Below are 27,584 nucleotides of genomic sequence, written 5' to 3' on the forward strand. Positions count from 1 at the left end.
ATTTTCAAAATATATATCACGGGCTTTTTAAAGAGTTTTTTTTTTGCTTGAAGTTATTAATTTGGCCAAAACCATGGCAAATTGGATTGTCTTGATGAACACTGTACTCCTGGTGTTCCAGGAATCTTCCTGGTAATCCCTTGAACAGTATCTGTCACAATATTTTGAGTGCGGTATTTGGCAAAAATAAACTTATCCACATATTTATTCACACACAATACAATTGCACAATATGAGACGCTTGCAGAATACTCTAAAATATTGCAAAATATGTTATAATTCATCAGATATAAGATGAAATGTCCAGGAGCAAGATGTCCCACCTGCATTTCACAAAGAAAAACAATGTCCCAACTACATTTCGCTATAGGTTTGGGACGAAAACACTGTTACTCTTGGAGACAATAGGGTCATATATGACCCGGAAAATTCTACACGCTTTTCTGGAAAATTGAGAGTAGTTTATTACATCAAAACATGCAATATACAATCTTTGGATATTCTATTTTGTGTTTCTAAAGAACTTTTTGCTGAAAAAAATAAATTAATATAAAAAATTTTGAAAAAGAAAAGTCATTTCACAAAGTTCGAAATTCGTGATTTTTGATCTCAAATATTTTCTTTTCCTGAATATCTGGAGCCTTGAGAAAATTAGCCAAGAATCTTACATCCTTCTATTATGATGTCGTGCACAAACCGATGTATTCCAATTATTGTATATTAATAGTCAAAAAAAAATTGTTTTTCCCCGGGTCATATATGACCCTAATGACGCGAAAGAGTTAAACTAAGGCTTTTGTTATTCGTTTAAAGTTTGCCCAATTGTATCTAAAGAAAGGCACCACAATCGCATTTGATGTTAATACCGCTCATCCAGTATTACGCAGGCGAATGTTCTTTTTAGACTTTATTACTGTCAAGAGACTTTACGAGACTTCAGAAGGTAATCTTCTTTCTAAATGTCTTAAGGGCGTTACACGTTTTTTTTTTGCTAAAACAAATGCACAACAATCATTTCAATATTAAAAAGAATATGTTTTTTTGTGCAAAATAAGATAAGAATATAATAATTTGCGCCTAAACTTATGCACTTATTCCTTTGCAGGGGAAAGTGGGGCACCTTTGAATTGGGCTAACTTTGAACTTGGACTTTTTATCTTAATTTTTTTAACGAATTAAGGTTTATTTTAATACAATTTAGCTTCGCAATTGGTTTTTGGAGATAAATTGTATCACGCAATGGTTCAGGTTTATTTAAAAATATGAGAAAAATGCTCATTTTCAAAGCTGCCCCAATTCAAAGGAGTCCCACTTCCTCTGTGTAGTAAAGTCGCAGAGAAAGAGATCCTAGCTCCTCTTCCAAGCTACATTTAGATACTCTCTACAAACATATTAAAAGTTATATTTTACAAACTTAGGGTAAGTGTGCGAAATTTTGGCATAGTTGCATGCAAGCGTCAAAGTCTCAAGTTTGAAATGTAATATTTTAAATACAATTTTTTTTTATTCTTTCTTTTGTAAGAGTGTTGCTTGGAGCCTTGTAAAGAGTTAACCGTCTTCATTTACTCTAAAATCATTCTTAATACATTTTAAAATGAGTAAAAATGTAGACATAGCTTTGGTGTCCTATTTCGGCCACCTTCATTCTCATAGTTCCTTGCCCTTCAGGAATTCTTCCAATACAGTAGACTCTCTCAAATTCGGGCATATGGGACCGAAATGTCAGCCGAATTAGACAGAAATTCGCAATTTTGAAATGCAAGGATTTTTTATTCATGTGCATACAGATATTGAGCTTACACACTCATATATAACGTAAATTGCATTAAAATCCCTCAATAATGGAAAATCACATCAAAACTAAGACAAACCATGCCAAATTTGAGCACATTTGATTCATTTGATAATCATAATCAAACTTGAAAAATGACAACAAACTTTTTCGAATGTAACTGCTGCCCGAATTAAAAAGTAGCCCGATCTTAAAAGAGCCGAATTTGCGAGAGTCTACTGTATCTTTTTCATGTCATCTCGTTTGTCGAAGCTACATTTTTTGTTATTTTTTTGCATTGTATAATCTCTAGAGTACGTAAAATCTAAAAGTTTATGGAAATTCGAAGATCAAAAAAGGTGGCCGAAATTGCAAGCTGGCCGGAATTTGGAACACTTACCCTATGTTTTTTTACAAAGTCATTGGCATTTTTAAATAGAATAAATATTTATTATATTTCTTATTGTTACGAATTTCTAGAAATTTATGAAAATTGATATCTCGAACATTTTTCATAATAATGACATATGGTATGTCCAATTTAATCATTTTTTTCAGGAAACGTCTTTAATAACGTAATGTTAATAGAGGATTTTCGAGTAGTTTCGCGCCGTTGAATTTTTATTTAATATTTATTTGCTAAATGAATTTGAACCATACTCCAATTAAGGCTGGTCGGTTTCATTTGGGCATTGGTTCTGAAAATATACAGTACAATTCCTTGTTAATAATTTATTAGCCCAAAAATGTTTATTGATTTGACAGTAGCATAAACTTACCCTATCTTCCCATACATTTTTAAATATCATTATAATGCCTCAAAATTTGTAATATTTGGTTTTACTGAACTGATCATGCTTTTTGGAGTCAGAATATTACACTTTTCCTGCCCAAAAACATTGTTATTTAAAAAATAAAAAAAAATAAACCGTTGTTAATTCCGCAAAAATTGTAAAATTCAGAACATTTTGCGCCTGAATTTATTCACTTTTACGCCAGGCTAAAACCGTTATATATGGCATTAGAATACTAAAGGTGCGATATGCTTTTTTAATACTGGATAAACAATATTTTTCTAAAATTTATTTAGGCCCGAAGTTACGTAAAAAACCAAATGATAAGATGTTTAGACAAAGTTGTTTTTAAAAAACAACCCATAATATTGTAACAAGTGTAAGTTAATTTGAAGAAAAAGTACATAAAAATCATTAGCTATTTAAATGTTTATCTTCCTTGCGTGTTCTGCAAAACATTTGCAAAAGTAAATTACCGCAATTAGAAAAGAAGATTCACAGTATACAGTTTTTTTTGTCAAATGCGTCAATGAATTTAAATTAATTGGATGATGGATGAATATGAACGAAATAAAAATTGATTGAACTTATTAATTAGACGTAATGTTTAATAATTGCTTGATGTGAATTTCTGTGAAGTATTTTAGACAATGATCATGACCCTATTTCACGTTCTCATTCATCAATGTGTCTTTTTTCTCTCTTCCATCCCGTGACTCTTTTTTTTGCAGCACAGGGGATTGTGTGAAATTGTTGTAGAAAAGGGATTTTGACGCATTTTCAGGGCTTTGTCTATGGCCGAAGTGGAAATCCGACGAGGAATATGCTGGAAAAGTGCCTGGCTGCTCTTGATAATGGCAAACACTGCCTCACCTTTGCCTCTGGGCTGGGAGCTACGACTACCATCGTCTCCTTGCTCAATGCAGGTGATCATTTGATTGTCACAGATGATCTCTATGGTGGCACAAGTCGCTATTTGCGTCTCGTGGCCACCCGTATGAACATCCAATCGGAATTTGTGGATGCAACTGATCCTGATGCTGTGGCGAATGCCATAAAGCCCAACACAAAGCTCGTGTGGCTGGAGACACCCACAAATCCCAGCATGAAGGTCGTGGACATTGAGGCTGTCTGCAAATTAGTTCACAAGACGCCAGGGGTTTGTATTTCTTGCTGAAATTGATTTTGACTGATACAGATGCTGAGAATAAATCTTTTAATTTTGTATTCATAGATCATTGTTGTGGTGGACAATACGTTCTTGTCGCCATACTTCCAAAGGCCTCTTGAACTGGGGGCGGATCTAGTTATATACTCCGTCACGAAGTACCTCAATGGACACTCGGACATTATCATGGGAGCTGCTACTACAAATAATGATGATATTCACCAGAGATTGCGCTTTTTGCAAAACTGTAATTATACACAACTTCTTAATTTTTTTACCGCATTTATGAAAAATTTATTTTTGTACGAATTTAATTGATTGCTGATCAATTGAATTTTTTTAATTTTTTTTTATAAAAAAAAAATCTTTGAGTTTTAAGCGGCAGGACAGTATCAAATTGATCCACTTGAATCTCAATTTCAATAAGATTTTAAAGAATCTTTCATAACAAGCGTCTTACTAAAATCCGTTTAATAATTTGTGTTCAGGAACACAAATACCCCAAAAAGGGTAACTTTCTAAAAGTTGGAGAGTAGGGGAGACTGGGGCAAAAAAGCCACAAAACGGATATTTTATTTTTTTACAAGCTACTCGAGCACCTTTAGAATTTCTAATTAGCGTAGTTTTATAGGAAATTTACCGCTCTACAACTTTGAGAAAGTAATATTCCTCTATTTTGATTCCGATTTCTAAAAGGTAATTTTAGAAAAAAACACACAAAAGACTGCAAATCGTTTGACCAATGCAAACAACAAGCGGCGAGACATGATAATGACGTTTCTTTTCGACGTGAGACATCAGAAATTGCTTCGCTTTTTGTTACTTTCTGATCTATACCTTTTGTTACTTTTTACCCCAAGTGGCCATTTTTAATAAGAGGATTTCTGGAGAAAAGAACTTTTGTGAAATTCTAAAATAGATAGCGGATTCGTATTCAAATAATTCAAATTATTTAGGAAATATTTACCAGTGCATCAATTTTGAAAAATAAGTAGGTAATAATTGTTATCTTCTGCAAGGAAAATATATTTCAAAAATAGGGCTAAAAATCTCGATATTTTTTATTTTCTAAATTCCTTGTGTGAATTCTAAGAAACTTACGACATTGAAGAAGGTCTATGGAGGCTATCTATAGAAAAAAATTTGAACCGCTATCTTTTTTACCTTGGAAGATATTGAATTTTGAATTTTTCGATTTGTGACTTTTTGCCTCAGTCTCCCCTGCTGAAAGTCGGATACACTGAAAGAAGGGACTATAAAAGGCTGCTTCAGTACACAAAACATTCCATGAATTTGAGCTTTTTTCAAGTGCTCGCCTTCCAAATTTTATTTTTATAATTTTATGAGATTTGCACAAAAACTAATTTCAAAATTTAAAACCTTTCCTAATGGTGTCTACACACTACAAACAATTTTCCTCAAAAAATTCCTTTTTTAAAAAATTCTGACGTTTCTGCCTACAAAGATAGGGAAAATTTTCTTCTAAAAAAGGCATTTTTTAAAGAAATTTCTCATAGTGTATAGAGACCATAAGAGATTAAGATCATAGAGCCAATACAAGTGGCACCATTTCAGAAATCTTGCAAATTATAGATTGATTTAATTTATTGTCATGTGATTTATTAAGGGTTTTTTTTGAAAAAAAAATCATTATATCTAGATTTGGAAAATAGGAAAATAAGGCTTAATAGAGGGTAAAATTTGGAAATCCTGATAGTGAAGATTTACTACAGTTAAATGAATTTAGAGTTGTGATTCTTAAATTTTAAAGCTTAAAATTTTATAAAAAAATAATTAAATAATCCCGAAGGTATTTTAGAATTACATAATTACTAAATGATTACTATATTATGGAAGTCCGAACTTCCAAATTGGTTACATCGTGAAAAAGAACTTATTTTTAGTTTTTTAATGCATTTTTTTGGCAAAATTTTGACTTAAATATGCTGTAAAACACAGAAATAAAGCTTTTAACAATTGTTTTAGTTTAGCCTTTAGTCGTTTCCTTCGGTCAATAAGTTTTGTTTTAATCTTTTCCGCTAATTCAGACTTATTTCTGTTATAAATAAAAATGGGATGAAATACAAATTATTAAAATCATTCTGATTGGTAATACTTTTTTCTAAATTTCTATTTAAAAAGAGATGGCAAAGCTTCCCAGCCTTGCGAAATGCTCGAACTCACGAGATAAAGCTCTTTGTGAATTAGTTTTTCGCATGGGCTTTTGGTGCTTACTGATCTACTATAAATCAAATTGATTCATAAATCACAAAAGAATTTCAAAATAAAAAATTGATAAAGAATGATCATTTTAGAATGTTCTGGCATGAGTTACGGGCATACGGACAAACAAAAAATGTAAACACGAGTAACATAAGTCATTCTCGGATATTTAACCGATTCATTACTGACTTCAAGACCAGTTAAATATTGACTTTCGAAAATTCGATATTTTTAATGTCATACACTGTGAGAAATCCGAAAAAGTTAAAATAACATTCCGGAAATGTTAATTGTACCCTGCAGTATTGATCCAAAATCGGTGTAAATATTACCCTTTTTAGGTGTATTGGGGGTTAAAGTTACCCTTTTTCATGTTAATTTTACCCTTAAAAAAGTGTAAAATTAACATTAGAAAATGTTGATATATTTTTACACCTAAAAAGTGTTAAAGTTATGAGGAAAAAAAGTTAATCGCACCCTCTTTTTTTCTCAGAACGCAAATGCACATGGATCACTACACTGAGAAAAAAATGAGGCTGCGATTAACTTTTTTTGTCATAACTTTAACACTTTTTGGGTGTAAAAATATATCAACAATTTTTAATGTTAATTTTACACCTTTTAAGGGTAAAATCAACATAAAATAAGGGTAACTTTAACCCATAATACACCTAAAAAGGGTAATATTTACACCGTTTTCGGAACAATACTGCAGGGTAAAATTAACATTTCCAGAATGTTATTTTAACTTTTTCGTATTTCTCTCAGTGTACCATAAAAAGTGTTATTGGACAGTTATATTATACAAAAAAATTTAGATCAATTGGACTTACAGACTACCCACACCACCTATAGGTCCGTCCCTATTTGAATTTCGCTCATTGCAGTCTTATCTGCTGCAGCTTTCCTCTTAAAAAAACTTGGTTATAAAAATTGATGTTATAAAAAAGCCTCAAAATAAGCGTGAATTAGCTCTAAATGATACCGTGACGCGCAAGTGACCATAAGCTGTTATATCTTTACTGAAAACAGTTTGAATATTAGATATTCATAAAAAAAAAAATTAAAAATTCTCAAGTTTATCAATAATCTATATCTAAATAAATGAGAATCATCAAAAAGAATCTGTAATGCAATATTATTCTAATTGATTTTAGGGTAATATTATTAAAAGAAAATCAGACTTATCTTAAATTTCGTAACAAGGACTTCACCCTGACAAATGATTTTGCAAGCCCAGAACGAGGCGTTCTTAATTGCCTGAGAATAAATAAATTAATTAAATTGTATGCTACTTGAATTTTGAAATGCCTTTGAAAAACTTTTGGAAATACCAGAGGGATGTGTGACTTTTCAATGATGTTCAACTTCTATGCAAGATTCTAAAAATAGCATTAGCCGTAAAATATTTGCCTTGATGTATTTAAATAACATATTGAAATGTTTCTGAGTTGATTAAAATGTGTCTTATTTGGATTTTATATTCAGACTTAGGGGTTGAAATAAGCGTTTCGAGAAAGACCAAAATCAACTATCTGATCAATGAGTTAAAATAAATTAATTAATGCCAATTTAAAATAATATTAATATAGTTTTAAAATTCAATGCTTATGTACACTGAGAAAAAAAGAGGCTGCGATTAACTTTTTTTCCTCATAACTTTAACACTTTTTACGTGTAAAAATATATCAACATTTTTTAATGTTAATTTTACACCTTTTTAAGGATGAAATTAACATGAAAAAGGGTAACTTTAACCCCTAATACACCTAAAAAGGGTAATATTTACACCGATTTCGGATCAATACTGCAGGGTAAAATTAACATTTCCGGAATGTTATTTTAACTTTTTCGGATTTCTCTCGTCAGTGTATATACTTTAAATTTTGCTTTTGACAATTTTTATAAGAAAAATATTCTTATTTAACTAATATATTTGTATAATATAATATTTAACTAATCTAGTATATTCGCGGTCTTACTGTTAATATTTTCAAGGTGTCTGTCTTAAAACAAAAAAGAATCTTAAAATCTTTGAAATTGGAGAAAATTTAGTATAGAGCAAATCTTTTTCAAGTTTTTTAAAACTTTGATTATCTATCGATAGTTGTAACGTTTTATCACTTGTTCTTGTTGGAAAATTATAATAACTGTTTTAAGTATTTAAATATAGTTAAACTTTAACAGATGAAAAATTTTTACTTTCATTTTCGTTTTTGCCATAATTAAGAACGGCTTTTCAATTAAGAATTAGTAATTGTGAATTTGAAAATTATAATTTTAATAAAGCATTTAAAAATTAATTCCTCTTGGACGCGACGTTATTTTTATTTTATTAAGTGACATGGGCTTTGAAGATGATGCTTGAAATTGTAATTATAAGTTAATAGAGATGATAAACTGATGACGACTTTGTCAGAAAGTTCACATTTAATTATAAATCATTTTGTAAATGATAGTAAATACTTTAAAGATTATAAAGGATTTGGTACTTACGTCTGAAGTTAAAAAAAAAGATCACATCTTTGCAAGATATTTTGCAACCTTGAATAGTATCTGCTCAAATATAGAAATACATTTGCGTTATCAAAAAGTCACATGTAAGAGCTCAAAGATAGCAATTCCAGTTTATTGGAGACACTTGAGAGCAATTTTTTCGAGATTGGTCTGATTTAAAAGAAACTGTTATGAGAGTGAAAAATTAACTTCAAAGCAATTCAATATAAAAATTTCATAAGAGATAATTTTATCAATTTAAGATAAGATAATATGCTTTTAATTTTCAATGCAATTAATTGCTATAATTTCACTGCATTTTTAGTGGTTTAAGTAGAATGAATTTATCTTCTGGGATTTATCTAAGATGAATATCCTTTTTTACTACAATGTATTTCAGTATAGATGCAAAGTCAATGGAGAAAAAGCTATTTTGCTTTATTGAAGAGAAGGAAAATGGATTTTCTTTCTGTTGTTGTGTGAATTGAGTGAAAGCTCAATATCCCATGAGAGTTGGGAAGATTGATTGAATGAAAATCCATTTCAAAGAGTTCTTTTATACTTGAAGCGTAACTAAAATGAAAGATTTATTCTCAATTCCCAAGTGCATTCAGGATATTTATTTGTGAATTCATAATATTGCAATAAGCAGCTTTTAAGACTAGGAAAAACTTTTATATCTATCCAGAGCATGATAGAAAAATTATTTGCAAATCTAACACAATTTCATTTGCACTTTATTTCCATTTTCCATCTTGGATGGGGTTTGCTGTTGAATAAATGGATATAGCAATGGGAATTGTACCATCACCTTTTGATTGCTACCAAGTTAACCGAAGTCTCAAAACACTGGCACTGAGAATGGAGCAGCATCACAAAAGTTCCCTCAGGGTGGCACAACACTTGGAAAAGAGTCCATATGTGACAAAAGTTCTTCATCCTGCACTGCCAAGTCATCCACAGCATAAATTAGCTCTTCGTCAGTGCTACGGACACAGTGGCATTATGTCATTTTACATAAAAGGAGGAATTCAGCAGGCAAAAGATTTCTTCAAGAATCTCAAAGTTTTCACACTAGCTGAGAGTCTCGGTGGTTATGAAAGTCTCGCAGAGCTTCCGTAAGTTTTTTATTTTCTTTAACTATTTTATATGGTTTGTTTTAAAAATTCAGGAATTCCTGAAAAATTTAAGAGTTTGCATAACTTCTTAAGAAGAAAAGCGAGTTCGAGTAAATTCACAAAGTTTGTTTTTTCTGCGCAATTTATTGTAAAATTTATTGGTTTATAACCGATTTAAACTTATCTTTGAAATTATCATCCAAAATACGAATTTAAAAGAAAATGTAGGGCGAGTTAGAATCGGATAAACATATTCAAAAGGTTTGAGAAAGATGCACTGAGAAAAAAAGAGGGTGCGATTAACTTTTTTTCCTCATAACTTTAACACTTTTTAGGTGCAAAAATATATCAACATTTTTTAATGTTAATTTTACACCTTTTTAAGGGTAAAATTAACATGAAAAAGGGTAACTTTAACCCCAAATACACCTAAAAAGGGTAATATTTACACCGATTTCGGATCAATACTGCAGGGTAAAATTAACATTTCCGGAATGCTGTTTTAACTTTTTCGGATTTCTCCCAGTTAGTGTGGGAATGTGAATTTTGTTTTTATGAAATGTTCTTGATCTAAAAGTTGTGCTGAAGCGGCTGAAGCCAATCATACAAATTTCGATCAGTAATAAGAATTGATTTTCGTCAGCAACTAAATTCGTTTTTAACTGGTCATTCCAATATTTTTTACTGACAAATGGTGCTATTCCAATGAAAAATTAACAATTTTTTTTGACATTTTACTGTGCTAAAGTGCAACTACATAATCGATTCTTCTTTGTATTGGTTCCTGTCTCGACTGTTTTGTGGTCGATTGAGGTGTGATGACTGTGCCAAATAGTCGAGACAGATACTAACAAAAAGAAGAGAGATAATGCAGAAGTAATTGAAAAAAGTAAAGTGCTAAAAAAAAATGGTCAAGAGAAAAATTTTCATTTTTCATTAGAACAGCACCAGAAATCTGTTTTAATTTGATTTTTCTTTTTACTAAAATTTTGTATTTTTCAAAATTTTAGAAAGCAAATTTTTGATTGGATTATTTTCACTAAAACACGGATTATATATATTTCAAATTATATACTTATGCTATGCGTTAGTATTGTTTTCGAAAACATATCTGACCTTTCTTTTAGGAGGAAGTGGAGCACCTTTGAAATGGGGTACCTTTGCAATTGAACTTCTTTCTCCTATTTTTTTTTTAAATACAACTGGACATTACCGTGATACGATGTATTTTCATAAACCAGTTGTAATGCTGAATTAAGTTATGGGAAGTCTTAATTTATTTTAGAAATTGGAGAAAAAAGCGCAATTTCAAAGGTACTCCATTTCAAAGATGCCCTATTCCCCCCTATATTCAAAACAAAATTATTGTTATTTATTTATTTTGATGTGCTGACGTTTTTGACATTTTTGTACGTTTTACAATTTTTTATTCGGTTTACGGTGTGAATGCACTGGTAAATATAAAAGGATCAAATAGATCCAAATATGATCATTTTGCAAAGGATGAATCAAATTTCAAACTTTGAATGCACATTTATCATAATTATGATAAATGTGCATAAATAAATAAATGCTATAAATGCTATAAATATGTCGCTTCAAACGCTACAATCATTTGCACTGGGAAGGACTCGAATTCACAACTGTGACGAATTCCACCACGGTCCCCCTTTAAAACAAAATTAAATTTCTTGAACAAGGGTTAGTTTACTCTTCGCTTTCAAAAACTTTTTCAAAAACTCTGTTTGTTTTATTACATAAACGTTTAATATGCTGGCTTTGTATAAAAATAAAAAATAAACAACATGTCTGATACATTTCGTATGAATGATTTCTAGGGTAAAATTGGGTAATTTGGAAACATGTCTAATTTGGAATTTTCAGATTTCCTAACAGTTTTCGATGGCAAAAAGAAAGACAACGAGGAAATACTCTCGAGTTGTAAAGTCTTGCACTTCTTCGTGGTTTTATTTATCTTTTTGGCCATTTCAAATAGTGTGAAAATTTCAAAGTTTCCAAAATAGACATGATTCCAAATTACCCCATCATAATACCCTACACTGAGAAAAAACGGGGGTGCGATTAACTTTATTTCCTCATAACTTTAAACTTTTTAGGTGTAAAAATATATCAACATTTTTTAATGTTAAGGGTACAATTAACATGAAAAAGGGTAACTTTAACACCTAAAAAGCATAATATTTACACCGATTTCGGATCAATACTGCAGGGTAAAATAAACATTACCGGAATGTTATTTTAACTTTTTCGGAATTCTCCCAGTGTATTAAAAAAATTGTGTCTTTTCGATCACTCTGTATTATGGAGATTGTTTAAAAGATCCTTGTAACCCTCGTGACGAACAATTTAATTTGAATTTTCAGCTTAGATAAATAGTAAAGTTTTTCCTCAATTCTGAGTGTTTAGGTTTAAAGATTTAAGTTGAATATTAGGTGAGATTCTTAACAATCTCACCTACTATTTAGTATTAAAATTGAATATTTCCTTTTTTTCGATTAAAAGTCTAATGACGCTTATTCTAAATATTTCTATTTGCCTGAAAATTTTCGGTATTTCAAGGTTTTAAAAATTCTCCCGATCCGCTTTTTCATTTCAGCGTCGTTATTGTGCGTTTTTTTTTACTTTACGGATTAAAGGCTTAGAGAAATTTGGTATTTTAAACTTAAAGAATATTATTGGGGAATACGAAATATAGTCAACGCTTCGTTATCCGAATGATTAAGCGTACAATTCAAATAAAAACTCATTTGTAAAGGGGGGCATTTTGAATTTCTCGTGTGTTTGACAGCTGTCATTCGAATATTAGAGAACTGGAAATCTAATAGTTTATCTTTTCTAAAGGCCGAGTTAACTCTTTCGTCTCTTTTGGGACTCTGAGTACCCAAAGCAGCATATGAATGTTCTGTGAAAAACAATGTTTTTTAATTATTCAGAACTGATAAAAATTTTTATGGATGATAAAAAAATTCTTATGGATGATTACAAACTATAAGGATGTCCAAATGTAAGATATTTTTTGTAAGACCTCAATTAATTCCTGAGCTTAGATATTTTTGATTAAAAAATTGTGAAATTGGCTTGCAGCATATGCTGCAAACCAGTTGCACAATTTTTTAATCAAAAATATCTAAGCTCAGGAATTAATTGAGGTCCTACAAAAAATATCTTACATTTGGACATCCTTATAGTTTGTAATCATCCACAAGAATCGGATTTTTATCAGTTCTGAATAATTAAAAAAACATTGTTTTTCATAGAATATTCATATGCTTCTTTGGGTACCAGAGTCCCAAAAGAGACGAAAGAGTTAAAGATAGAATAGAGGGGTAACTCCTCAATTACCCCTTTGATAAAATTAGCCTTGAAACCTTTGATAAATTAGCGGATAATAAATCAGCTTTAAGATTTAAGGATCTAAGATTTATCTCATCTAAGTTTGAAATAACTAGAGATGACAGTATTATAAGAGCCTAATTACCTTAATTCTGAGATATAGAATATTTAAATATTTAAATTAAAGATTTAATTAGAAAATTCGAGATTTCCTGTTTTCATTGAAGTCAAAACACGGTAAAGACCTTCAAGAAATCTCCTCTATTAGGTGAGATTCTTAACAATCTCACCTACTATAATCCTAACAAAATTTCATGTCGTCCGATCGACCTCAAATTTGGCCAAAATGTGTTTCAGCACTTCCTGATCACGAATATATATGTGGCTAATTTACGTTCCCGGCCGGCCGGCCGGCCGGCCGCTCTTTGGAGCTTAATAGCTCCTAAACTAAAAAAGATATCGACTTGCGGTTTTCGGCAAAGGTTATATATCGGGTGAAAATTGCAACTTGGTGCATAGACCCCCCACCCCCCACCCCTCCTTCCGCCATTTTGAAGACCCCCCTTTTTTTGTTTTCTCAATAGCTCCGCCCCTATGGCATTCAGCGGACTCAAATTTTAGTATGTTATAGCTGGGCCTTAGAGCTTTCCATCAATGCCCAACTTAAGGTCCCCCGACCCCCCTGACCCGAGCTATAAGGGTCCAAAAAAAATTTCTTAAAATGGCCATAACTCCGGTTCTAATTGTCAGAATTTGAAAAGTGAGGGCTTTTTGGAAAGCTCTCGTGAAATGCCACTTCTCCTTCTAACATCGCAAGTTCATAAAACCACCGCTAGTGGCGCTTTTTTTAAAAAGAAAATTTTAAAATCTTAAAAGTTAAATAACTCAAAAATTCCATTGTGCATCGGGCTGAAATTTTAGTATGTTGTAGCCGTTGATTATACCTATCAAACAAAAAAAACCTTAAGTCGATCCATAACCCCTGACCCGAGCTATAAGGGGTCAAAGTTCGAACATTGACCGGCCTCTATCTCCGGTTCTAATTAACATAGCGACCTAAATTTTACCTTTTTGGTTTCGTCTCGATGAGCACTTTCAGATGGAAGTTCAAAAAGTCACCACAGGTGGCGCTGTGATAGCGTCAAAATTCATCGAAATTCAAAGTCACTTTTCTCAAAAACGGCATTGTGCAAGTTAATGAAATTTTAGTATGTTGTAGTCCAGTCTAGGACGTTTCCAAAATGGTGCGTATGCGCGCTGTGGTTTCAATAGAACCGGAGATATGAGGGGTCAAAGTTCACGAAATTCAAAAAATCATATCTCCGGTTCTATGTGACCGATTTTGATGAATGAGGGCTTAAACGAAAGATCTCACCAAATGCTACAACTTTCTAGAATATTTGAACTTCGTGGGACCAACACCAGGGGCGCCACAGTCGAAAAACCAATTTCAATATCACATAACCTCAATTATCTCGACACGTGCTTAACCGATTTTGATGATTACTTCAACATAATTGTAGAGAACATTTGTCTCTACATTTCGTCCATACATCATTTTCCACTCAGACTACGCTATCACTCCGATTTTGCCGTTTAAGTGTGAAAAAATTGATTTTTCCAATAATAACGCTTTGAAATCACTCAGATGCCAATTTGACTGCCTCTACTCCACCAAGACACTTAAAATAGGGTTTAAATGGAAAGTCCCGCAAAATACAACAATTCTTTGATATAGTTGAAGTTCAACAAATGACTACTTGGGGAACTCTGGATGAAAAAACGAGTTAAGAAACAAAAAACCTCGCGTATCTTGGCTTCTGAGTAATCGATGAGATCATGTTCTATAGGAAAATTATAGAGAACATTCTGGTCTACATTTCACCCATATAACACTTTTCTGTCAGTTCATCCAAATCCTTGATATTTTGGTTTAAATACAAAATTTGTATAATTTCACGAATTTGATTCAAGATAACTGAATGGCGTCTCCCTACTTCAGCATCAAATCGAATTTGCATGCACTCCGAGTTAGCTCACGTTAAGAATCTCACCTACATAAGCCGGTTAGGATTATCTGTCCCTTTCCTCCTCTTGAAGGTCTTTACCGTGTTTTGACTTCAAAATTCATTGATATACCGAAAGTTTCCTGTTTTCAGTTAAAGACTAATGATGCTTTATCTAATCTAGGAGTGTGCAAGAACCGTTTAAAACCGAATAAACGTCAAAATAAGTTTGTTCAGGTAGCGTATTGCCCATGACGTACAAATTTCATTTGACGTTTGTTCGGTTTCAAACGGTTCTTGCAGGTTTATGAAAACTTCGTATTTTACATTTCGTATTTTACATGTTCGTATTGCACATTTCGTATTGCGGAAACTTCGTATTCTAGTACATTTCGTATTTTACCATTTCGTATTTCACATTTCGTCTTTCATACATTTTGTACAAAAATTGAACATTTCGTCTGCTATACATTTTACACAAGCATATCAACCAATAAAATAATAGAATTGCAGTTTTATGGGGTTAAGGGCGCTATGCGCCTCGGGTCTGAGTTTAAAGACGAACTTCAAGCTCTAATTATCAGTATTTCCTGTTTAGGGCTAAGGGAAATTTTATTTGCTTTGGAAAGTTATCAGGAACGCCTGTTCAAATTTTGTACAAAATTTCTGAAAGACGAAATGTGAAATACAAAACGGTAAAATATACGAAATGTACTAGAATACGAAGTTTCCGCAATACGAAATGTGCAATACTAACATGTAAAATACGAAATGTAAAATACAAAGTTTCCATATCCTGTTCTTGCATACCTCTGATCTAATCTAATATTACTTTAAAATTTCCTATAAAGAGGTTTAATTAAAAGGTCATCCTGACCTGACCAGCTTTAAAATTAAAGCAATTTTAAAAGAGTTTGTTATGTCCATTTCAGCTTTATTATTCTAAAATTTGTGTAACGTTATACCCCTTAAATTTAGAGTAATTTGTTATTTTAAATATAAATCAGTCGTTAAGGGCGGTTTTAAAAATAAACGCTTAAATATTTATCTCGGATTGTGAAGCATTTTAGAAATTCGAGTAGGTTGCTGAACTCGCAAAAGAAATTTCAGAAAATATTGTGAATCACAAAGAATTCTTTATCAATATGGTTCAATAATTGTGTTCAACGTGCTGAGGCTGAACATTTTTAAAATCACAAAATATTTTATTAATCTCTGTTTTATCTTGTTTTTTTTTCTTTCGCAGATCACTCATGACACATGCTTCTGTTCCGGCTGAACAAAGAGAAAAACTCGGTATCAGCGACAGTTTAATTCGACTGTCAGTGGGATTGGAGAACGTTGAGGATCTCATTGAGGATTTGGATCAGGCTTTGGCAGCTGCAGTGGCTACGTAAAAAAACAGTCTATCTATATTATTCAGCAGATCTATGCAATTTTCACTAAGCTCTTGAGCTTCGAAAGAGAAATTGAGCAACAGTTTGTAGGGGAAAATGAATATGCACCAAAATCACGTCACGTAGAATTTTCACGATGGAATAAATACAGCAAAATGGGTCGTAAGATTTGAAATTATGTTTTAATATAATCTAAATTCAATTGGAGTAATATAATGATGTTTTTGGTGATACCAGAAACATTGTGAAGTTTTCGTCATTGTACATTGCAGTATCTCAAAATCAATTTAGAATTTTCGAGATGTTTAAATTAAATTGTGTAAAATGTTGATAATAATTGCAGTTGTTGTGTACTAGAGAGAATAAAAAAAAACTTATAAGGAATTGCTAAAAAGAAGCTCTGCATTATTTTTTAAATTCAATTGACAAAATTCTTTTTTTTTGTATTGAAAACAGTAAAACTGTAGGAAATTAATTCAAAATAATTCAATTCTATTAAAATAAATCTATTTTTCTATTTTACAACAATAGTGTCGATGACATTGAGTTTGATGTTTTTTTCCTCTTATTTCCTTTTTTGCTCCCTTTCCTGGTCAAAATTTGCATGAATGGCTATTGCGAAATGGCTGCAAAATATACGTTTGACTATTTGGAAAATAGCATTCATCTGGCGCATATTGAATCAATTTTCCCACCTGTTGTTTGTCCAGGTAGCAGAATTTTCAAATATCACTTGGTGTATTGTCTGCTTGGGACAGTTTGCGGTGTTTCAACAGGAAGACAACCAATTGAGAAGTGTTGGAGGTAACCGGAAGAAGGATTGCAGGTTTTGTTGTTTTGGTTTAGTTGGTTAGTGGCAAAAACACAAGCAAGAAAAAAAATCTTCTAGGAAAGTTTTGCAATAGAGGAATAGTTATTAGTTTTACTCTCAATACGAACTGTTTCTATTTGTTCTTTAAATACATTTCACATGACATAGATTCAGGCGAAATCAACTTTGGAAAATCATAGCAAGGTTTCTTTGTCACTTTTTTTTCCTGGATTTAGGCTAAAGTGTAATACGAAAGCTCTTTCTATAAAAAAAAGCAAAGCGATGAAAAATAATTTTTGCACAGGGTGCAACAGAAGCATTATATGAACACTTTTGCAAATTTAAGATCCATGAAGAAATGTTATACTAAAGAGAGTTTAAAGAAATCATTGATACCTATAAGAATCAAGTTTATTGCAAATGATATTCTTATTTATACCGAAATCGAAATGTGTATAATTTTGGTTTAATCCTAGCTTATAACTTCTTAGAAAATATCGTTCTTTCTGCAAAAATGCAAACTAAACTTTAAGCAAAATGAACTAAATAATGAAACTGACGTATAGGAAATATATAAATAAAATTTTAATACTGTATTTATAATGGAAAAAAATTTGTTTCCATTTGGAGTAGCGAAAAGTTTCCATTTGGAACAGGTTTTGAATTAGCTTAATTTACCCTATTTCTAAAAATTTCAATATTCTTTCTCTACAAAGATAAATAAATAAATTAGAAAAAGTCCAAATACATTCACCGTCTATTCTATAAAATAGAATGTACATACTTAAAATTTAAAAACCTTAAAAATTGAAGTAAACACAAAGGTTAAAATAGCAAAAGCAAAAATATCTAAATGTTATGGATTTCCTAGAAAAGCTGTGAGCCATTGCACAGTGGGGCCGTGACGGCCAAAACCTATTTTTTTCGATATTTTTAATCGGTCCAAAAGTATTTTTATTTGATTTGGCACTAATTGAAGATCATTTTCCCAAATTTTCACTAAGATCGGTTGGAAATTGTGGCCTATAGAGATTCTTAAAGTCACCACTTTCATGAATTTTTTCGTCATTTTTGGCTCCCTGGAGATGTATGCATACACGGAAAATGATACAGATAATTGTATCTTCCTATAGGACTTATGCCATTTAGCATGTCTTTTTATATAGAAGAAAGACTCCCAAATGCAATAGTCATAATTTAAATTATCCTCGTAGTCCTCCTCTAGGACATTCTTTAATTTAGTCTTAACATTAGCCAAAAAAAACGTAATTCTCGGGATTCATCAAAGGTTCTACTTATGAAGCCGCAGAATGCCGGTATTCTGAATAGCATAGTTTGTCTCTAAATTTAATCTACTTTAAGGAGATACTAAGCTCATTTTGCGATTTTTTGCGATAAGGACCTTCCCAAGCAATTTTCTGAGACCATGCACACCTAAAGAACACTTTTTTCACGTAAATCAGTAGTCTTATTTTTTTATGCATTTTACAGATTTGCCTTCTTTTGTAAAAACACATCTAATTTATATATACATACATATATATATACATATATATATATATACATATATACATATATACATATATATATGGATATAGCTATGGACACGAATGAATTCGTTGAAACTATTTGAGTCCAAAAAAAATCTATTAAAATGGGAAATTCACGAGAGAATTAATATATTATTTGATGTTTGTAATAAAGCTACACTACTAGAATAATTCATTTAATTAACCTGTAAATGTAAATACTATTAAGGATTAATGAAAATCGAACATTTTTTATATTTATTTTATTTGAATTTTCATTTTATTTTAGTTCAAAATTTTATGGAGTTCTACAAATAAGAAATATAAAATTAAATCTGATGAGCAGAATATCATATTTAATTATTACTCAATTTAATTTAATTTAATTATTACTAAAGAGTTCTTTATGAATTTCCAAGTAATATAGCTAAAGTTTCTTTGTTTTTTCAAGAAATCTATGAGCCTATGCGTTGGTATTATTCTTCTGTTACAATTTTTCCTTTTTTTCGTGTAGGTATGTCATAATACGATTCACTTTCGAATTAGAAAAACTTAGGAAAAATCCCTTAACCTCCGAAAAATCACTAAAAACTTATTAATATATCTCAATACACTTAATAGACTACAATTCTAGCTGAACTTTTTTATAAGGAAAAGATATTTGTGGAACTATAAATCTCAAAATGAATTTTTTTTCCTGTTCACCACATAAAATGATATCACAAATTTATAGAATTCTTCACAGAAAAATATGAGAAAAAATAATATAAAAATGCCTCAATTAACACTTTAAAAAATGAAAGAAACTTCAAGAAACTAAATTTTATTGGAAGCTAAATTTAAGAGATACTCTTTATTTCTCTACTTTTTTCCGTAATAACCTTTTTCGAGTTGTTTCGAGACATTTTTAGTATTTCAATTAAATTTATTAATTTATTAATGGTATAAGAATAGAAAAAAGAATTCTAATTGATTGAAGAAATAAAATTATTTTTTACTAAAACAATTAAATTGTTAATATCCGAATTTTATCATAATATTGCTATATCTTTACATACACAATTTTTTATGTTAAAAATATAACGTTAGTTATTGGTATAAAAAAGACCATTTATCTTCGAAAATACTGTAAAACCATACAATGTTAGTTCAACAATAAAGAAATGATTACATTATTGGAGTTATTGGAGACACCACAGAAGTTTATAGTGTAAATAAAATTACTATTGATACTATTGGAGATTAACACTACTTTATAATTATATATTAATTAACCTAATATTATAGGTATATTAATATACCTCGCGAGTTTTTCTTCGCTATTTTCTTCAGTGCATATGGCAAAAAAAAAAATCTCAGGAATTTTTTCCTGAGAAGAAATTGGATGATTTGAGTGTCATTTGCTCTGATTGACGACTCTCGTAATAAATTCTCACTATTTACTATCTATTTCAAATTTTCAACTAATAATCTAAAAATTGCTACTAAATCGCAATAGGTTTAGAAAATTATTTAATGCTCTTAAGTCATTTTTTTGTTTCTTGAGGTGTATTCTTCAACAGTTGATAAAGTGGTTTGTTTTATGTGATTCTTTGAAGTGTTTTCAATGAATATGGAGACAAAAGGTAAAGGTAATGTTTATCCTTTTATAGCCTTCTCTTAACAAATTTCCTTTCACTGTGAAAAAATAGACTTTGAATTGAAGATTGAGGATATTTTTGAGGCTGTCGCGAGCATCCCATTCAAGAACAAGAAGTATGAAATTGAAAAATTTGTGAGCACCATGTTAAATGGAGAATTAAAGGATGATAATAAGAAGCTAGTGGGACGTTTGTGGAAGCAATTTGAGAGGAGGTGGGCTGCCGCTCACAGGCACCCGGAAATTTTTAAGAGGGACAACGCCGTTTGGTTGCAATCAACTATAAAGTTCTGTTCTTCAGAGGAGATTGACAGTAATGTCGTCGACAAAGGTAAAAAAAATTATTGCATATAGTACTTTATAAAATTATTTTGTAGTTTCCTGACCTGACTCAAAATGCTACAATTTTAATTGCTCGAACTCGACGAGAAAGCAGTTTTTGTTATCCGATTTTTTTCAACCCTTAACTATTCTGGCTTCATTTATATTTAAGGCTAATATTTCTTAAAAAATACTTTCTAATTGATAGATTTTGAATTTTAGGCTGTTGTTATAATAATATATAGACAAATTTAAATCGATATTAAACTGATATGCACCAAATAAATTTTCGAAAAAGAATATTAGACAGAGAAAAGAAATGTCCAATCGTCTTGAAATTGTATTGCCTAAATTTAAAGACAGAGCAGTTTAGGGGAGTCTAAGGTAAAATTTGTCAAAATGCATGAGCACACAGAAAACTTAATCGATTTATAATAAGCATATTCTTATAAGATTATTCCAAATATTTCTGAATATTTTTCTGAAAACTATTTTTCTATATTTTGAAAAAATATGGTTTTTAAGCCATTTTCTAAAAAGTAAATTTTGTAGAAATTTTTCAAAACTTCTTGAAAAAATTTTGTCAGATATTGGATAATTTGTAATATACTGCTCTCACAAATGAAAAAAACCAAACTGACATATTCTAATAGGACATTTACTCCTCTAAAACTTTGTCGAAGGACATTTTTTCCAACAAGAAATAGGCTTTAGTTAAGTATAACAATATTGAGTTTTTCTATATGGAATACATTCCAATAATAAGACTGAAGATTTCAATTTTTTCCTATATTCCTTACTTGAATAACTTATAAATCGTAAGATTAAGAAGGTTATTGGTAAAAATTTAAAGCCTGCGTCTCTCCTATTTTGGAAAGTATCGAGTTGTTTTTTAATTTTAAATTTGATAAATTTTGTCACTATCTCTCCTATATTTCAACTTGTCACCATTTTGAAGCCTAAACCTAAAGGGAAATCGATTTCAGGTCTTTAATGTCCCTATCTAAAAGAAAAGGGACAGATAATCCTAACCGGCTTATGTAGGTGAGATTCTTAACGTGAGCTAACTCGGAGTGCATGCAAATTCGATTTAGAGCTGAAGTTGGGAGACGCCATTCAGTTATCTTGAATCAAATTCGTGAAATTATACAAATTTTGTATTTAAACCAAAATATCAAGGATTTGGATGAACTGACAGAAAAGTGTTATATGGGTGAAATGTAGACCAGAATGTTCTCTATAATTTTGCCGTAGAACTTGAACTCATCGATTACTCAGAAGCCAAGATAAGCGAGATTTTTTGTTTCTTAACTCGTTTTTTCATCCAGAGTTCCCCAAGTAGTCATTTGTTGAACTTCAACTATATCAAAGAATTGTTGTATTTTGTGGGACTTTCCATTTAAACCCCTATTTTAAGTGTCTCGGTGGAGTAGAGGCAGTCAAATTGGCATCTGAGTGATTTCAATTTCAAAGCGTTATTATGGGAAAAATCAATTTTTTCACACTTAAACGGCAAAATCGGAGTGATAGCGTAGTCTGAGTGGAAAATGATGTATGGATGAAATGTAGAGACAAATGTGCTCTACAATTATGTCGAAGTAATCATCAAAATCGGTTCAGCGACAGTCGAGATAATTGAGGTTATGTGATATTGAAATTGGTTTTTCGACTGTGACGCCCCTGGTGTTGGTCCCACGAAGTTCAAATATTCTAGAAAGTTGTAGCATTTGGTGAGATCTTTCGTTTAAGCCCTCATTCATCAAAATCGGTCACATAGAACCGGAGATATGATTTTTTGAATTTCGTGAACTTTGACCCCTCATATCTCCGGTTCTATTGAAACCACAGCGCACATTTGCACCATTTTGGAAACGTCCTAGACTGGACTACAACATACTAAAATTTCATTAACTTGCACAATGCCGTTTTTGAGAAAAATGTCTTTGAATTTCGATGAATTTTGACGCTATCACAGCGCCATCTGTGGTGACTTTTTGAACTTCCATCTGAAAGTGCTCATCGATACGAAACCAAAAAGGTAAAATTTAGGTCGCTATGTTAATTAGAACCGGAGATAGAGGCCGGTCAATGTTCGAACTTTGACCCCTTATAGCTCGGGTCAGGGGTTTTAGATCGACTTAAGGTTTTTTTTTGTTTGATAGGTATAATCAACGGCTACAACATACTAAAATTTCAGCCCGATTGCATAAGGAATTTTTGAGTTATTTAACTTTTAAGATTTAAAAATTTTCTTTTTAATACTAGCGCCCCTAGCGGTGGTTTTATGAACTTGCGATGTTAGAAGGGGAAGTGGCATTTCACGAGAGCTTTCCAAAAAGCCCTCACTTTTTAAATTCTGACAATTAGAACCGGAGTTATGGCCATTTTAAGAAATTTTTTTTGGACCCTTATAGCTCGGGTCAGGGGGGTCGGGGGACCTTACGTTTGGTATTGATGGAAAGCTCTAAGGCCCAGCTATAACATACTAAAACTTGAGTACGCTGAATGCCATAGGGGCGGAGCTATTGAGAAAACAAAAAAAGGGGGGTCTTCAAAATGGCGGAAGGAGGGGTGGGGGGTCTATGCACCAAGTTGCAATTTTCACCCGATATATAACCTTTGCCGAAAACCGCAAGTCGACATCTTTTTTTAGTTTAGGAGCTATTAAGCTCCAAAGAGCGGCCGGCCGGCCGGGAACGTAAATTAGCCACATATATATTCGTGATCAGGAAGTGGCGAAACACATTTTGGCCAAATTTGAGGTCGATCGGACGACATGAAATTTTGTTAGGATTATAGTAGGTGAGATTGTTAAGAATCTCACCTAATATTATTATCTCGCTCGAATTATATTTTTGCATTATGTCTTAAAAATATTTAAGCTCAAAAATGACGATTTTTTTTAAATTCTCAAATTCATAATTGATTTTATTTATTTTTTATACTTCTAATTTTTTTTAAGCAAAACCGTTTCGGAAAAAGAAACTACAAGCCTCACACGTAATATTTTTCATTAAAGTGAAAATTATTATTGATTAGTATTGTTATATAAATGATTTAAATTTTTGGGCTATTTTTGTGCTTATCGCTCGTAGGTGCAAAAAATACACCGATTCAGACTCTATTGGACATTCCTAGGTTAGATGTAAGACTTATCATTGATTATGTACACCAGTTTCATTTTTATTGTTGATTTTAGGTCCGTAAAAAGTGTCTCGTCCTTAAAGGGTTAAAGTCTTCGATGTTCGATCAAGGGTTTGTAAACCTACTCGGCACTACTTTGCTTCCATCTCTGTATCTTAGAAAGTACTTCGAATTGGGTTTTAAAATTCTTCTTCGTATATTCTTACAGATTAGTTTATCTATCAATTTAAGCAAACCGATTTTTTCAGTCTTTTGACCCATATAAAATTCAAACGGTAAGAGATATCAACTTCCGGTCTTCGGTGACTCCACCTCAAATGACATTATCTCAAAAGTATTTTTTTTTTGTTTTTACCCTCTCCCGTTTCATGCGCTCCCTCTCCTCCAAATTTAACCCTACAATGCAGGGAACATCTTTACTTAATAAAAATGTATAAATATTTATAATTCTGCAGGAGGCCGGCCATCAGTGCCATTTGAAGAATCCTCCCTCCGAAGCAAAAGGAGGAAAACACAAGAGTTGAGAATAAACTACAGTTCAGAAGAATTGCAGTTCTCAGCAAATATGCGTGCACGAGTAGAGGGGAAATTGACAAAACAGTCGGGGTTTGAGGCCAGGCCACTCTCTAAAAGTGAGGCCTTGGCCAGATATGTAGAAGCGAAGATGACGAGGCACTCTTACAACATCTTTTACGAACCTGCCAAGTCGATCTATCCACCATACAAAAAAATTCAAGAAGCTAAAAAGCTGTGCTATCTTCCACAAAGCAGCAGTAGTGTTTCGGAGACCGAGTGTCTCTTGGACTTACAAATGCTATTATGGATCACACTGCCAGAAGAATTGTGGAAGTTAGTGATATAAGTGGACTAGGCCAACACGACCTCCAATTATTTTGGAAATGGGGATGCGATGGAGCAACAGGAATGAGTGAATACAAGCAGAAGTTTTTAGATCCAACTTCAAGCGACTCCGCAATATTCATGACCTCTGCTGTACCGTTAAAGATGTCAGCGTGCAGTGATGGCCCAGAGATCTGGCAGAACCCCCTGCCTGCGTCCCCAAAGTGGTGTCGACCTATACGCATCCAGTATGTCAAAGAAAATTCAACGGTGGTCCAACAAGAGTATGAGCGAATGATGGTGGCAATAGAAAACTTACAGCCAACTTCACTTGATGCTCAAAATTTTCACATCACTATTAAGCATCGGATGATGTTTACAATGGCTGATGTGAAAGTTTTGAACATAATAACATCTACTCCGTCCAATAAACACTGCTATGTGTGTGGGGCCAGTACGGCTCAATTCCACAAGTTCAGGGACATCCAAAACCTCACCCCGATTGATTCACATTTGGACTTTGGCCTTAGTCCACTTCACTGCTGGATACGAACATTCGAAGCCATTTTACATGTCGCCTACAGGCTCTCCTTTAAAAAATACTTCAAAAGAAATCATGAGGATGAGTTTAAAGCAACAAAACTTCGCATCCAGCAGGAATTTTTTGAACAGTTGGGGCTGCATGTGGATAAGCCAAGACCAGGATCGGCCAATTCTAATGATGGAAATACCGCTAGGCGGTTCTTTGCTAATCCACAGGTAAAAAGTAAGCATAATACTTGTGAGATTTCATTAATGATCTTCCGTTTCAAATACCGCATGTACAGCATCACCTTTATGCTAATGATCTTCAGATTTATTATTCTGGTGATCCTCAAGCTCCTGCTTCAGCTTTTGCTGCTATTAATAACAGTTTGTCCTTGGTAAATAACTAGGCTGTTGCTAATTGATTGGTTCTTAATCCCAAAAAGTTCCTCTTCCTGTTAATTGGAAACAGACAAACTAAGCCCTCCCCCAGCCCTGTTTTACTCTCCGACGAGCCTATTCCTGTATTAAATCATACTCGTAATCTTGATGTCATTTTTAAGGACACTGTTACTTGGCATGATCATGTCTCAGAAATTTGCCGCAAGTTTAATTTCGCTCCTTACACCCTTCGTAGAGTCGCTTTTCTCTTGGTCCACTATCCGCTATTCAGATATTCGCTTGCTCTTGGTCCGCTCCCTTCTTGTGCCACACTTCCTCTATGCTTCAGGGCTTTTCTATTTCTGTGATACTGACTCAAATCAATTTTGTCGTTTTAGTGTAAAAACAATGATTTTTTCAATCCAAATCCTTGATATTTTGGTTTAAATACGAAATTTCTAAAATTTTACGAAAACTTGATTCAAGATCACTGAATGGCGTCCCCTATCTTCAGCTCTAAATCGAATTTGTAAGCATTCCGAGTTAGCTCACGTTAAGAATCTCACCACATAAGCCGGTTAGGATTATCACTCGCTTTCTATTTTCTTGTTTCATTACAGTAAACTCTCGCCGATTCGGCTCTTGTAAAATCAGAATACTTTTTAATTCGGGCAGTAGTTTGTTAAGACAACATTTATTCCTCAATTTTTCCTTCTACATCCACGAATTCCTCAATAACCAACCAAGGAGGTTCCTTTCCTATCCTTTCCTTTCCTTCTCCCTTATCCCGTTCTTCCTTTCTTCCGATTCCAACGAGTGGGGGCGACAGGCGATGCCCATCCAGCCCCTGCGCTTCCGGATGGAGCGCTCCCACGGCGGTCGAGGTCTGGGATTTGGGAGAAGGTGCTGCGAAGATCTCTGGTGGCCTTTGAGGTAGTGGCAGAGGCTGTATTGCCGGGTGGCTGGTGGCACTGGGCTGGTGACTCTGGTGGTGATGGGTGAGTTGATGGGAAGCTGGTGGAGGTTGCCGAGAGTGATGTGCACTCTCCGACGGCCGGTGATGAAAGAGGCAGAGGTGATCTTGTCCTCTTATCAATTGCACCACTTTTCCCTCCAATTCCTCGTCGCCTCCAGCGACCTCATCGCCTCAACAGAGCACCACTTCCAATACACTCAGAAAAATGGTTGCACACGCAACACATACCCCGGGGTTGCCAAAAAAAAGAAAAAAAAAGAGTTTCAACCCGCGAGGGGCGATAAGCCACAGAATCAAAACAAATAACAATATAGTGAATAAACAATTAATAGATATTAGAAATGCAAAAGAAAAATGAGTAGTATTAGTGAGCAACTTGCGTTCGAGAGAAAAAAATAAAATTTTAAAGTGTCTGAGATTTAAGGCAAATTAAGGATTTTGCAATAAAGGCCGACCTAATTTTCATAGCGCCTGCAAAATGACTTAATAATGAATTTATAATAAATAGAGAAATTAATTACGATTCTATAAAGGACCACCTAAATTCGATCATCGCAAAGGATATAATCCGATTCGTAACGAACTATTTGAAACAAATGATCATGATTATGTTTCCCAATTATCCCGTCTCAGCACCATTATAATTCGGGCAGGTATTCGACTATTCCGCCGAAAACTACACCGCATACCGGCTTCAAAGCGGAAAGGGGAGCCTCGGCCGAATTACAGTGTTGGGGAAAAAGAACGCCTGAAGGGCAAAGAAAAAACCCCTTTTTCCACCGACACTGCCCTAACTACCTCGAATAAAATTAAAAATGCTACGAATTATTCGAAATTTACCGCCTGCCTAAAAAAATGTGGCTGCCTACAACTGCGGATCCGGGAAACGAATCAAGACCGTTAAATTCAATATAATTGAAAATAAAATTAAAAAAAAATAATAATCGTATAAAGGTGTCCTAATTACTACGTGACATCAGATGACGAAGGAGGATAAAGAAATGAGTGTTGGCCGTGAAAAGTTGAATGGCACTGTTCATACGGACAGTTACAATTCAAAATTGCTGTAGCATGAAGTGCTACTACAAGAA

General features: G+C 32.7%; 1 protein-coding gene across 1 annotated transcript in view; it reads left to right on the forward strand.

Moving 5' to 3' along the window:
• Positions 1-16,855, forward strand: part of LOC129807443 (cystathionine gamma-lyase-like) — a 29,584-nt gene extending 12,729 nt beyond the window's left edge. The window contains exons 3-6 of the mRNA XM_055856706.1: positions 3,350-3,724; positions 3,800-3,980; positions 9,243-9,570; positions 16,177-16,855. Coding sequence (XP_055712681.1) covers positions 3,350-3,724; positions 3,800-3,980; positions 9,243-9,570; positions 16,177-16,327 — 1,035 coding nt within the window. The 3' untranslated portion in view covers positions 16,328-16,855. The remainder of the gene's footprint in view (positions 1-3,349; positions 3,725-3,799; positions 3,981-9,242; positions 9,571-16,176) is intronic.
• The last annotated feature ends 10,729 nt before the right edge of the window (positions 16,856-27,584 follow it).

Source organism: Phlebotomus papatasi, chromosome 3 (genome assembly GCF_024763615.1).
Source record: "Phlebotomus papatasi isolate M1 chromosome 3, Ppap_2.1, whole genome shotgun sequence".
Classification (NCBI taxonomy): domain Eukaryota; kingdom Metazoa; phylum Arthropoda; class Insecta; order Diptera; family Psychodidae; genus Phlebotomus; species Phlebotomus papatasi.